The sequence below is a fragment of the Poromitra crassiceps genome (genome assembly GCF_964638095.1).
Source record: "Poromitra crassiceps genome assembly, chromosome: 4".
In the NCBI taxonomy this organism is placed as follows: Eukaryota; Metazoa; Chordata; class Actinopteri; order Beryciformes; family Melamphaidae; genus Poromitra; species Poromitra crassiceps.
This window is the reverse complement of record NC_139626.1, coordinates 70,219,280-70,232,968: the sequence shown is the minus strand read 5'-3', so window position 1 is coordinate 70,232,968 and position 13,689 is coordinate 70,219,280. Positions and strand designations below refer to the sequence as shown.

Genomic DNA, 13,689 nt, shown 5'->3' with positions numbered 1-13,689 from the left:
ACAGAGGGTTAAGGGCTAAGTGGTAGGGCCAAGGGGGGAATTGAGATTGGGCCCAATATTCAGTGACTGACTTATCCAAGCATGTGTTATTTCTAAAGGTTTATAAACAATCACACTTAAACATCCAAATTTCCTATAATCTCAACAACACTGGCATGTTGTTACGATACATCTTGAGGCTGGAGGTCGCAGTCATGATCTCAGTCTGATACCACTTTCAGACAGACACGGTTCTGGTTCTGGCTCCGTTCTGGAGTTTCGGAACCTTGGTGCACTCTCCTTTCCCGAAGGGGTGGTGTGTTTCAATATGCCTGACCCCGCCCGCTTGGGACGCAGCGTGAATTACAACGAGCCCACCTCAGTGGAGAAATTATTTTTATTAATTATTTTAATTAATTTATTTTAATTTATGCTATCTGTGTTATGTGAACGAGCAATTGTAACTTGTCCCAATTTCCCCCCGGGGATCATTAACTCATTGAGTGCCAGCCACTTTTGGAGAACGGACGCTCCCAGTGCCAGAGTTTTCAGAGCGTTTTCAGTGATTTCTCGAGGCCCACAGAATATTGTGTGATATTACTATGTAAACACCGAACACGCAAAAAGAACAAGGAGACTCTATTATATCATCAGCAAAAAAAAGTTTATTGATACCATTTTCCGTTCTTTAGTTATGAGCCGGAGAAGATAGGTTGTTTTCAGCGTTTTCAGGCATTTCAAATTATAAGCTGAGATATTCAGCCTTTTGTGAAATGCAGCATTTCAAGCACATTCACTGACTCTAGATAATATTTTCTGATGTAGTGATGTGGTGTAGTTGTGTCCTGCCCTGCGTGCCCCCCCCCCCCCCCCCCCCCTCAGCTGAAAACTCCTCCCCACACTAGTAACACACAGCCTCACGCACCAAGCGTCTATTTTCGGAGTGCTTTTGGTGCGCCGCCTCCCAGGCAGCGCAACATGGAGAAGCCACACGCGGACTGCAGTGAAAGGTTTGGCTTTTGAGTGTCGGCTGCTGCTTTTCTAGCGGCTAATCATGTGGGGAAACTATGCTGACAGACAGACAGAGGCGGAAGGGCTCAGTTGTGTGCGCGGATTGACTGTGTTCGCACGCACCGTCAGTTGCAGCCAGAACAATCTACATGGCTCTGGACTGCAGCATGAGCGGGTTCTCTTTGATCACGGCTATTTCAGGCTGTGTATTCCTGACATTTCTGTAATCTGGAGAGCACTGTCGCCACCTAAGGGTTCTGTAAAATAGGTTATAGACCTCCAATAGCTACAATAGTTGTACAGGAAATGCGGAAGGCTTTGATCGACATCCCACCGTCAAAAAACGCATTGGACGTCGAAAGACGTCCGTGGCACTCTACCTCACTATTTAATTGGACGTCGAAAGACGTCCATGGCACTCAATGAGTTAAAGTCTTTCTGATTCTGATTCTGATTCTGATTCTGAAAGGCAGTATTGCGCCTGACAGGCCGGTGCCGTCCACATTTCTCACTGAGTCTGCGTCGGGGAGGCGTGAACAGGGAAAAACAGACTTTATTGACACAGGAGAGATCATTCAAAACATATTTTTTTACAACGACATACAGGCCCATATCATATCTGTGACTACTATACAAGAAGTAACACAAATTACATGGAATAACAATTGCCACGATTTTGCGTGACTCCATCCGTGGCTGTACCCCATCTAGCCACAACCCAGGGATGCCTGCCCCTGCAGTTGCCACACGCAGACGCAGCATGTGGTCCTGGGCTGAATTTGCCCTTGTTAAGACCCTGGGCAGACCAGGAGGAAAGTGGATTCATATTTTGTCATATCTGAACAGGTGTGTGTCACCAGCTAAATGAGACCCAATTGTACACTGTCTGCTACACAGAGTCTCATGCTGGACGTGTTCTGGTAGAAGTCTGTCTGAATGGTCCAGGCAGTCTAGCAGAGTGTAGATCTGCCCTGACAGAAGATGACAGCAGCTTCCGATGAAGGAGACAGATTGTCAACACTGAACCCCTCACGGCCTCTCTGCTCTCTGAGGAACAGCTTTTACCTGCCCACTTCCTGTCTGCTCTGAACACGAACTGTCTCACCAGCGGAGAGAGAACAGAGTACATTTACTGTTGTTACTGTACGCTTGTGTTTTAAGTGTGTTGTACTTTGGGTGGTACCAGCCGTGACAACGGGGTCATTATTGTTTTCACCTTGTGAGTCTGTGTGTGTGTGTGTGTGTGTGCGCGTCCGTGCGTGTGTGTGTGTGTGAGAGAGTGTGTGTATGTACCTTGTGAGTCTGTGTGTGTGTGTGTGTGTGTGTGTGTGTGTGTGTGTGTGTGCGCGCGTCCGTGCGTGTGAGAGAGTGTGTGTGCGCGCGCGCGCGCGTGTGTGTGTGTGTGTGTGTCATAGGGCTGTCCCAAACGATTATTTTCTTATCGATTAATCTAACGATTATTTTTTCGATTAGTCGATTAATCTAACGATTATTTTTTATTTAATTTTTTTATTATATAACAATAAATTTACCCAAAACAAATAAATAACCAAAGAATTCTCAATTTCAGTATTTTATTTAACCACCTCATTCTCTTTAACAGTCCAACATAAAATCTCTCAAATAAAATTAAAGCAAGAGCTTGTCCTCAAATAAAATGAATATAGTGCAATTCAAAATAAAATAGTAGAATAAATAAAATGCAAGTCACTTTCAGGAGGAATACCAGAAACCTTGTGCAATGTCAACTGAGTTTAGCAGCAGTCCAACATAAAATCATCATCTTACAGTACAATGGTGTGCAATTTTCAGTAACAGTGCTCTTAAAGCCCCATTCAGTAACTTTCCAACTGCGCCCTCTGCGTGCATTACTATCGATAACGATATCGCCGTTCAAAGTCAACAAAACACAGCGCCAGAAAGCTCTATGTACATGTTGTGACATCGGGTACTCACCACGTGATGAAATAATAATCCATAGTTCCGTGAAACATCATTTTCGTAGCAAATCCGAATCGAGTTACTTCCTTGTTTTCCTGAACACAGCGCTTCCGCTGTACAGCGCATGCGCGCATGCTTTTTTTTTTCTTTTTTCTTGCTACGGGACGTCGCAGACAAACTGCTTAGTCCCAGTGCTGGCCAATGGAGGGAGGTGTGGGATAAATAAAGACGAGGGTCTCCCTGTTACAAGTCAATCTACCATGTCCTGTGACTAAAAAGCAGTTATATTTCAGTAAAAAATGTCAAAAATCTTACTGATTGGGGCTTTAATTTTGGAGAAAGACAAAATGCTCCATGTAAGATGGTCACACATCATCCAGACACAAGACTGTGTCTGTAGCATCCACACCCAACATCGGTTGCACCAACTGGTCTTAACTATGCCTGGTCGTAACTCCTACGTCGGTTAAGACCACCAGTCTTCAGAGTGCACTTACGCCTGTTGCACCAACAGGGCTTACGTCTGGTCTTAACTACGCCCGGTCGTACAGTAGCGATGCTAACGTTTATATCGTACTCCGGTTTCCAGTTTATAACTCGGGTCTGAATACAGCCAGAGTGACAGCACGGCTGTATTCAGCCTTGTCTCTACAGACACATTCTTTTGTTAGACCAAAAAGGTTCATTTAGTCTAAATTAATTTAATAGTAATTAAATGTTCTATATAAAAGACTTAGTAGTTTTTTTTTTTGTCGTACCTGACATGTTTCGACTGCTGATTTGCCTGCCGACTGCTGATGCCACATGATGTTATACTGTGACATGTCCTGTGGCTGGTTTATATAGGTTTAACCAGGAAGTCAGCAGTCGAAACAAACCTACTAAGTCTTGTATACATTACACATCCTTTTGTTGTTTTCATTTAGTCTGTTTTTGTTTTTAAATGTGTCCAAATAAATAAAACTAATGAAAGCAAACCCCTGGACAGACTCCTACTGAGGAGCAGAGACAGAGACTAAGGCCTCTATCTTCCGACAGGCACTATCCCTAAATAGCGCTTTGCGCACTGATAGCAGTCCGCCTTGCGCCGTCCGCCAGGTGTTCTGCCGAGTTTTGCTCCCCCACCGAGCAGCAAAAAAAAACATCCCCACCTCACGGGAGCTAGTTCTAATGATTTATACAGAAATGTAACTGTTTCAAAGTGATATAATTGTCTGGTAGACGTGACCTCCCTGATGTCTAAGTTAAAACAGCCCCGAAATATGTTGGGGATGCAATTCTCGGCGGGCATGCGGAAACGTTCACGGCACCTGTCGCAAGCGCAAATTAGAGCCGTGCCAATTCTGCCAAAAATCATCTGCGCCCCAAAATGCCTGCGCAAACGGGATTTGGGCGGTCTTAACTCATTGAGTGCCAATGACGACAATCGTCGTCAATTCAAATAGTAACGTAGAGTGCCAATGACGACGATTGTCGTCAATTGCGTTTTTTGACGGTGGGACGTGGATCAAAGCCTGATGCATCTCCTGTGAAAGTATGGGGGATGTCGAATGTGTAGAAGCTATTTTACGGACCCATTAGGTGGCGACAGTGCTCTCCAGATTAGAGAAAGGTGAGGAAAAACAGCAGAAGAAGCCCCGTGATGAAACGGAAACCGATGCTGGAGCCAGAGCCGTATAGATTGCTCTGGCTGGAGCTAACGTTAGCTGCGAACAGCAGTCAACCCGCTCCCACAACTGAGCCCCTCTGTCTCTGCTGCATAGTTTCTGCACACGATTAGCCGCCAGAAAAGCAGCACCCGACGCCGAAGGGCCAAACCATTCTCAGCAGTCCAGTTTGGCTTTTCGGTGTCGCGCTGGGAGCCGGCGCACAAAAACGGAGCGCTCCGAAAATAGACGCTGGGTGCGTGTTAGGCTGTATTTTAGTGTGGGTATGAGTTTCTCCCAGCTCCGCCGGCATGCAGGCTGTGTGTTGGTGTGGGGGTGAGTTTCTCCCAGCTCTGGCATGCAAGCTGTGTGTTGGTGTGGGGATCCCAGCTCCATGCAGAGATTCGTCGCCTGACACACGCAGCAGAGCGAGCAGAGCCACCAGAGACACTCCCAGGAGGAGGAGTTTGCAGTTGAGGGGGGTGGGGGTGCTGTTTTATTGAAGGAAATTACTGTTCAGATGTTTCAGGTCAGAAAATATTAGCTTCAGAGTCAGTGATTTGCTTGAAATGCATCATTTCACAAAAGGCTCATTATCTCAGCTTCTAGTCTGAAACGTCTGTTTTTGGTGAAATCAACCTATCTTCTCCGGCTGATAACTAAAGAACGGAAAATGATATCAATAAACTTTTTTTGCTGATGATACAATAGAGTCTCATCGTTCTTTGTGCGTGTTCGGTGTTTACATAGTAATATCACACAATATTCTGTGGGCCTCGAGAAATCACTGAAAACGCTCTGAAAGGGCTGGCACTGGGAGCATCCGTTTTCCAAAAGTGGCTGGCACTCAATGAGTTAACTACCAGAATTATTCACAGGCGTGGCCAGGCAAGGCTGGGCATTACGTCAATCAAAACCAATCAGATTCCCGTCTCGCTGGTTATTTGCGCGAGGTTGCCTCGCCGAGGCATGCAATATGCTGTAATTCTCTCCATGCGTAATAGAGTGTCTGTGGTGCCAATGACCCTTCGGGTTATGAAGGTAAATAGCCTATGTCCATTGTCCCACAAGTGTTCTCAATTCATTTCCCTCTTTGCGATGTGATAAAAGTTTCTCAGTGAGTTATAAAAAAAAAAAATCAGACGGAAGCCTGTCTTTATTGGCACACGAACACTACAGCACATGCATGCGGCCACAACACACACTCATGCTGACGATGGCCGGTGAAATATGTCCTCTGCATTTGACCCATCCAGGCTTGTCCTTTCCTCCAGGGGGCAGGCCAGGAGCAGTGGTCGCTATTTCTTTCCAGCGCCCGGGGACCATCATTGGACCATCATTGGACCAACTTCAGATGTTGTCGTCACTGGTCGGATGACGATCTTCTGCATGTTTTTAGTGGGGGGTTATGTACGGAGGAACCCCCTGGGGGGTACGGGGAGAACATGCAAACTCCACACAGAAAGGCCCTTTCGATGAGATAGCCCACCTGGGCAGTAGGCACTGAAGATATGGGGGGGTCACAACTCCAGCGCCCACAGCGTCCCAGGCGAGAATCGAACTCAGGACCTTCTAGCTGTGAGGCGACAGCGCTACCGACTGCGCCACCGTACCCAGTTGATTGTCTCACTGAATTATCTGCTAATACCCAATTTTAGCAGCATAATTTTATGTCTTGGCGTGGCAAGGCTGTGCGTAATGACATATCCAAAAGGAATTCCACTTTCCACTCTTACGCGCAAATACCTCTCTGCGCTGGGAGAACAGCCGTAATCTCCGTGCAGAGCGCCCAGCGCAGAGACGTATTTGCGCGTAAGAGGTCCTTTTCAAAGCTCTTAGCGCAAAGTAATTGCGCGCTGCTGACGATAGGGTAACGCCATCTATCCCACATTTTAGCACTGAAACGCCTGCTTTGGCATGGGGCAGCCAATGCCCAGTACAATTATCACAGGCATGCGCTTGTGTCCGCCCCCAATTTGCATTGTGCACGGCGTTAAACGAGCGCAAACGCAAAATTAGCGCTTTTGGGAAGATAGAGGCCAGAGACTCCTACTGAGGAGCAGAGACGGAGACAGACTCCTGAGCAGAGACGGAGACAGAGACTCCTACTGAGGAGCAGAGATGGAGACAGACTCCTACTGAGGAGCAGAGATGGAGACAGACTCCTGAGCAGAGACGGAGACAGAGACTCCTACTGAGGAGCAGAGATGGAGACAGACTCCTACTGAGGAGCAGAGATGGAGACAGACTCCTACTGAGGAGCAGAGACGGAGACAGACTCCTACTGAGGAGCAGAGAGACAGACTCCTACTGCGGAGCAGAGACGGAGACAGACTCCTACTGAGGAGCAGAGACAGAGACAGACTCCTACTGCGGAGCAGAGACGGAGACAGACTCCTACTGAGGAGCAGAGATGGAGACAGACTCCTACTGAGGAGCAGAGACGGAGACAGACTCCTACTGAGGAGCAGAGATGGAGACAGACTCCTACTGAGGAGCAGAGATGGAGACAGACTCCTACTGAGGAGCAGAGATGGAGCAGAGATGGAGACAGACTCCTACTGCGGAGCAGACACGGTGACAGGCACCAGTGCAGAGAGAGAGGAAACGACAGTCACTCACATCCGATCATCATCATGGCCACGGCGAAGATCTTCTCTCCGTCGGTGGTGGGGGCGATGTTGCCGAAGCCGATGCTGGTGAGGCTGGTCATGGTGAAGTAGAGCGAGGTGATGTATACAGAGTCCTTGCTGGGCCCGCCCTCCCAGCGCCCGGAGCCCGTGGTGTTGAAGTGGTACGGCGTGCCCACCGCCTCGCCCAGCAGGTACAGCCAGCTGTCCATACGCACGCTGTTGCTGTCCTCGTCAATCACCTGGTAGTGGGGACGTTAATGAGTCATCATCAATCGATTAATCGACGTTAAGATTTTTGTAAATAAATTATATAAACACACATATGTGTGTGTGTGTGTGTGTGTGTGTGTGTGTGTGTGTGTGTGTGTGTGTGTGTGTGTGTGTGTGTGTATGTATGTATATATATATATATATATATATATATATATATATATATATATATATGTATATGTATGTATATATATATATATATATATATATATATAACATCACTGATGACGCGTCCCAGCGCATGCAGTAGTATGTATTTTTCAACATAGAATTCTGGCTCCCCTGACTTAGGAATAGACTAGGTGACAACCAGGTATAGATTGGTGACAAGCTGGAGAGACAGTTGACGGTCGGAGAGACGGCATCTGGTACGGGATGGGTTTAGCACCCCAGCCTGGCTCTCTCGTGAGGGAGAAATCCACAAACCCTACGGATTAGCCTCCTGAAAATCTGTGTGAAGATCGGCGCGGCCTGGGGTCCTTCAGGCTAGAGTGAGGTGCTCGGCGCAGGCGAATGACGTGCAACGCACAGGCCTTCTTGAAGGCATCCTCTCTGCCTCTGGATGCCTTTGCCCCGGGAGGGTCTGGTGAGACGAAGGAGGAACGCGGCCGGGAGTATAACCCACAGGGCCTGAGCCTCCATGTACCGAAGGGTCTTGCAATGCTGCGGTGTAGCACTGGCTCTATTGCAGCGGATTGGGCGTGATCGGCCCTTCCGCGGGCAACGTTGCAGACAGAGTAGGAGGGCTGATCCGTGAGCGGCTGCTTCTGGGATGCGAGTCGGGGTCGGCCTCGGCTGGGTCTACTGGGCAAGGGTGTATGATGTTCGACAGACCCGAAACGCTGTATGACCCCAGTTAACATCACTGATGACGCGTCCCAGCGCATGCGGTAGAATGTATTTTTTAACATGTGTGTGTATATACGGTATATATATATATAGGGGGGGTACGGTGGTGCAGTGGTAAGCGCTGTCGCCTCACAGCTCGAAGGTCCTGGGTTCGATTCCCACCTGGGACGCTGTGAGCGCTGAAGGAGTGCGTGCCCGTCCACATGTCCTCGAGTGCCCACCGCCCGGGTGGGGTCGTCAAAAGGGCCTTTCTGTGTGGAGTTTGCATGTTCTCCCCGTGCCCCCTGGGGATTTCCCTCATATAGGAACCCCTCACCAAAACATGCAATATCCTGGTCACTGAAGTGGTGCCTCCTCTGGTCGTTCGGGGCGCCTGTTCGGAGGGAAGGGAACTCGTTGGAATAGCGCGATCCTCCCATGTGCTATGTCCTACCAGTGAAGCTTCTGTCAGGTGAAAAGAAGCGGCTGGCTACTGCCCATGTCTCGGAGGAAGCATGGAGCCAGGCTCTCCCCAGATTGGCAGAGGGTGGAGCAGCAACCAGGACAAATACATTAAAATTAGCACTAATGGGGGATAAAAATGGGATAAAAAATCCGGGGGGAGGGGAATCTATATAGATCATTATAGTATAATCATCATTATAAGCGGATTCCACTGTAGATGGATAGGCTATAATATAGAATAATAATATAATAGCTATTACCATGCTATGTACCATAGGTACCAAATCAATATAAGATACAATACAAGAATTATAGATCCATAGGATCTATAATGTATAGAAACAGCTGCCTGTGAATAACTGGATTGGGGGGGAGTGAATAGGCTATGTGTTGAAAGAGCTATGCACTGTATTGTATTTTTATATATTTTTGATTTTAGAGCAACATCAAATATGTCTGAATTTTACATTCATCTTTTAAAATAAAGATGTGTTTAAAAAGCCATTGCGTGTTAAACGCTATTGTGTGTTACGTTTGCAGTGCTGTGCCTTTTCTCTGCGTAAACAAGAGGTGAGCTTGAAATGAACTGAGCTGCTCATTTTTTGGAACTGCAAATATAGCTAAAAGTTCAAAATATGAGCTATGAACGTGAACTAGTTAATTTTAATCTGCATGAGCTGAACTTTGAGCTAGCTCTTGTGAAGTGTGAGCTTGCACAACACTGCAAAATGAATAAAATGAAAGCAAATCAAATGAAAATGTGCCTCCCTATACCTCGTAGTCTCCGATGCTGTACCAGATGCAGGCGAGCCAGTGTGCAGCCAGGCCGAACACGCAGACCAGCAGCACAAGCACCGCCGCTCCGTACTCGATGTAGTGGTCCAGCTTCCGCGCCACACGGCCCAGACGCAGCAGACGCACCACCTTCAGAGAGCTGAACAGACTGCTGATGCCCTGGGACAAGCGACAGCACGGAGAACAGGAAGACACCAATCAATCAGACTTTAATTTATTTATTATTCAAACAAATTGAATGCAATTCAAAGTGCTTATATACACACATTATATATATATATATATATATATATATATATATATAGATCTCTATATATATATATAGATAGATAGATAGATAGATAGATAGATAGATAGATAGATAGATAGATAGATAGATAGATAGATATAGATATAGATTTAGATTTAAAATACATGCTACAGCATGCGCTGGGACGCGTCATCAGTGATGTTAGCTGGGGTTGTAAGGTGTTTCGGATCTCTCAACATCATACACCCTCGCCCAGCAGACCCAGCTGAGGCCGATTAAGTCCCCGACCCGCGTCCCAGAAGCAGCCGCTCACGGATCAGCCTTCCTACTCTGTCTGCAACGTTGCCCGCCGAAGGGTTGATCATGCCCAATCCGCTGCAATAGAGTTAGTGCTACACCGCAGTATTGTAAGACCCTTCGGTGCATGGAGGGTCTAAGGCCCTGTGTGGGTGACTCCAGGCCGCGCTCCTCCTACGTCTCACCAGGCCCTCCCGGGGAAAAGGCAATCCTACAGTACCATGCCTTTACCTACCATATATATATATATATTTTGTATATATTTATTTATTTATTTATTTATACTTATTTATAGGCAGCCTGTTCCGTTTTGTGGGAGCCACGGCTCGATTCGCCAGATAAGTTTAGGCAAGCAAAACAACTTGGTTGGGTTTAGGCAAGTAAAACAACGTTATTTAGGTAGCAAAAGTAAGTTGGTTGGGGTTAGGGTCATGATTTAAACCAGCTCTCTCCTGACGAGAAAGTTACAAGTCTGGAACGCTATGGGTCTGCCATGACCACCCCTTCTCCCTAGTGTGACTTTGACCTACTTAACCCCAGACTGTCGTTACGTTCAAGACTGCTATAAGACCTACATGTATGAAACGTATGAAACATGTATGAATGCGCCTCTTAAGTGGCAGCTGCAGCACCTCTGCCTCCTCCCCAGCAGACTATCCTCCTGCTCAGCCTCTCCTCAGGCCACCCACTCCTCTCTACTCCTCTCTTAGGGCTTTCACACCGGCAGGGCTCCATGCCGGTTCCCGAACCCAAATTTGAACCGGCCGGCGCGTTGAGACCGAAAAAATAATTGGTTCGGAACCTGAAAAGTTGGTTCTCAGCGGAACCAAAAAATAGTTGTTTTTTCCTTGGGAACCGTGACATCATCTGTGGGCGTGTCTTATTTTAGGCTGTGAAGACGAGCAGGAAGGAGAAGAAGGCAGTGACAACATGGAGAAAAATAATTTGCAGTGGTCTGCTGAGGAAACCAAATGTTTAGTGGCGATTTGGGCATCTACCGAATCTCAAGAAAAGCTAGAAAGCAGTACAAGAAAGAGCAAGTTGTATGCCGAACTAGCGGAAGAGATGGTCAAGGTTGGGTTCACTCGAACGCCAGACCAAATAATTAATAAACTTAAAAAACTGAAGGAGGACTACCGAATAACGTCCTCCCACTTTGGTTCCGCTTAAACTGGTGTGAACGCGGGCTGGTTCGCCAGAAAGCACCAAGGTTCTGAGACTCCAGAACGGAGCCAGAGCCAGAACCAGAACCGCGTCTGTCTGAAAACGCTATCTGAGCAACACCTTCTCCTCGCTAGGCAAACACCCATTAGTGCACCTCACCTCCATTAGCAGCAGGCAGCGCCATCCCTGAGAGACACGACCACTGTAAAATAAAAGGTTGGTTTTGTGTGTGTGTGTGTGTGTGTGTGTGTGTGTGTGTGTGTGGCGGGGGGGGGGGGGGGGGGGTCATCCGGTCATCCGGTAAAAAAGCGGAAACGGCCGTTGCAGATCCAGCGGATGTGGAACTTTTCTGTGCTCCAAAAAAACGATTCTGCTCTGAAAACAGAGCGCCATAGTAAACAAGATAAGAGTTATCTAGCTATGTAGCTAATACACCAAAATAAAATGAAGTAGAAATGTATAATGTAGTTGCTTTTACAACCCTGCTGGCACGTCGTCTCATTCTCACAACTTCCTTCCCACATTAGGTGGATTCATGATGTCATGTTTCATTTAAAAATGGAAAAGATCAAGTTGACTTTGAGAGGAAGATTGGAAAGGTTCTGGAAAACATGGTCTCCTTTTCTGACCTACTCTGACAGTTTAAAAGGTGTATAGAGGTGGGAGGGTTGACTTTCTGAGTAAACTGAGTTGGTGAGTTTTTTTTCCCCTTTTCTTTTTCCACTCTGGCATTAGTGGTGTTATGAGAGTGTATTCGTATTCTTACTTGGGTTGGGTAGTGGTAACCGTATTTTCAGAATTCAGTTGATCCTTTACTAACGTGTCTCATTTGGAATGTTTATGTATTTTATTTGAATTTATGTATTTTTTCCTGCTTTTTCTTTCCTTTTTATATGATGATCCTGAGGTCACATGTGTGTGAGTGGGGGTGGAGGGAGGGGGGTGGTGTGGGTTAACGTTGTCTTGTCATGAATCCAATTGTTACTGTCAAGTGTCTACGTGAAAAATGACAATAAACAGATACAAAATATATAAATGAACTGACACCCGAGAAGCCAGTATGGATACCAGGCTCTTCTCTTTTGAGAAGCAGCTGGGGAAATCTGCCAAGTGCAAACCTTCAACAGCTGAGGAGCAAGGCACCGAGTCACCAGCTGCTCAGTACAGACCATCGACTGTATAGACCAGCAGTGTCATGAAATTACCTATAGAGACCAAAACCTTTTTTCTTTTTTTTACCAGGCTGAACGCATGTTTATTTCTGCTGTGAAGTTGGGCATTTTAACATAGAGGTCTTTGGGAATTGACTCGCTTTTGGAGCCAACCTCAAGTGGCCATTTGAGAAACTGCGGTTTTTGGCATTTCTGCTGTGGCTTCATTTTTCAGTTCCAGCGGTTGCCACTTGGTAGAAACCAGTAGACTGTTCTGGTCAGGTCCCAGCACACTCCTCTCCTCTTGTCCTCCACCCACTCTTCTCGCTTCTTATCCAGCAGCATTGTTTATTCACATAATTTTAAATCTTTTAAATTAAAATGCCTCTCTGATGACTGAACAGTAATGTGAATAATCACTCTCTTTGAAGGAAAATCAATCCAAGACCAAGCGTAAATTAACTTTTTGTTTGCTTGTTTGTTCTTTGGCATTCAACTGTGAAATATTTAAAGCTAATTAATGATTCACATGTGATTTTTCTTACCTTTAAACAGGAACTCATTAAATTGTCAGCTTTGATTTTATTTAAACGGCTGGTTCTGAAGCAGCTCTGACAGCGTTATCAGCACTCTACATCATGCGTTGAGTAAAGTCAGGGGGATACAAGTTGGACAACATGCAGAGTAGTCCAATAGAGTTCTATAGAACTCCCACAAGTAGTCCAATAGACTTCTATAGAACTCCCACAACGTGCAGGTAGTCCAATAGACTTCTATAGAACTTGCATGTCTGAAATCGATGCCACGGGAGTGTGACAATAAAATACAACTGTGAAAATTGAAAAATTTTACCATGAATTGACAACTCAACCGTTTGGCAGAGCAGATTTAAAAATATTATTTAACCCTTATGAGATGTTTTTTTGTTCCATCAAGTTACATAATTATGTTCAGTAACATGTTAGATGATATAATGTGTCGGAAAAACTAAGCTTACCTTTGAAAATTCAAGCTAAATTAGTCCACATGTCAGAGGAGTGATTTTTTTTTTCAATTTCCTGGGAGCAGACTGAATGAAAAGGCTTACTGTTAAAAAGCAGAATGACCTCTAGTGGATTTTTTTTAGCATAGCATACCTCAACCGAGTGGCAGATATGCTCACAAGTCATTTTTTGCAAGTCCAAGTCAAGTCTCAAGTCTTTGGTCACAAGTCCAAGTCAAGTCTCAAGTCTTTGAGGGGGAAGTCCAAGTCAAGTCTC

At 46.1% G+C, this 13,689-nt stretch overlaps 1 protein-coding gene across 1 annotated transcript in view; it reads right to left on the bottom strand.

Moving 5' to 3' along the window:
• Nucleotides 1-13,689, bottom strand: part of kcnh1b (potassium voltage-gated channel, subfamily H (eag-related), member 1b) — a gene marked incomplete at its 3' end in the record, with an annotated part of 135,200 nt that overhangs the window by 96,139 nt on the left and 25,372 nt on the right. Inside the window, exons 7-8 of the mRNA XM_083635184.1 lie at nt 9,548-9,727; nt 7,200-7,449 (exon numbers count right to left, since the gene is read on the bottom strand). Of these exons, the coding sequence (XP_083491310.1) occupies nt 7,200-7,449; nt 9,548-9,727 (430 nt within the window). The remainder of the gene's footprint in view (nt 1-7,199; nt 7,450-9,547; nt 9,728-13,689) is intronic.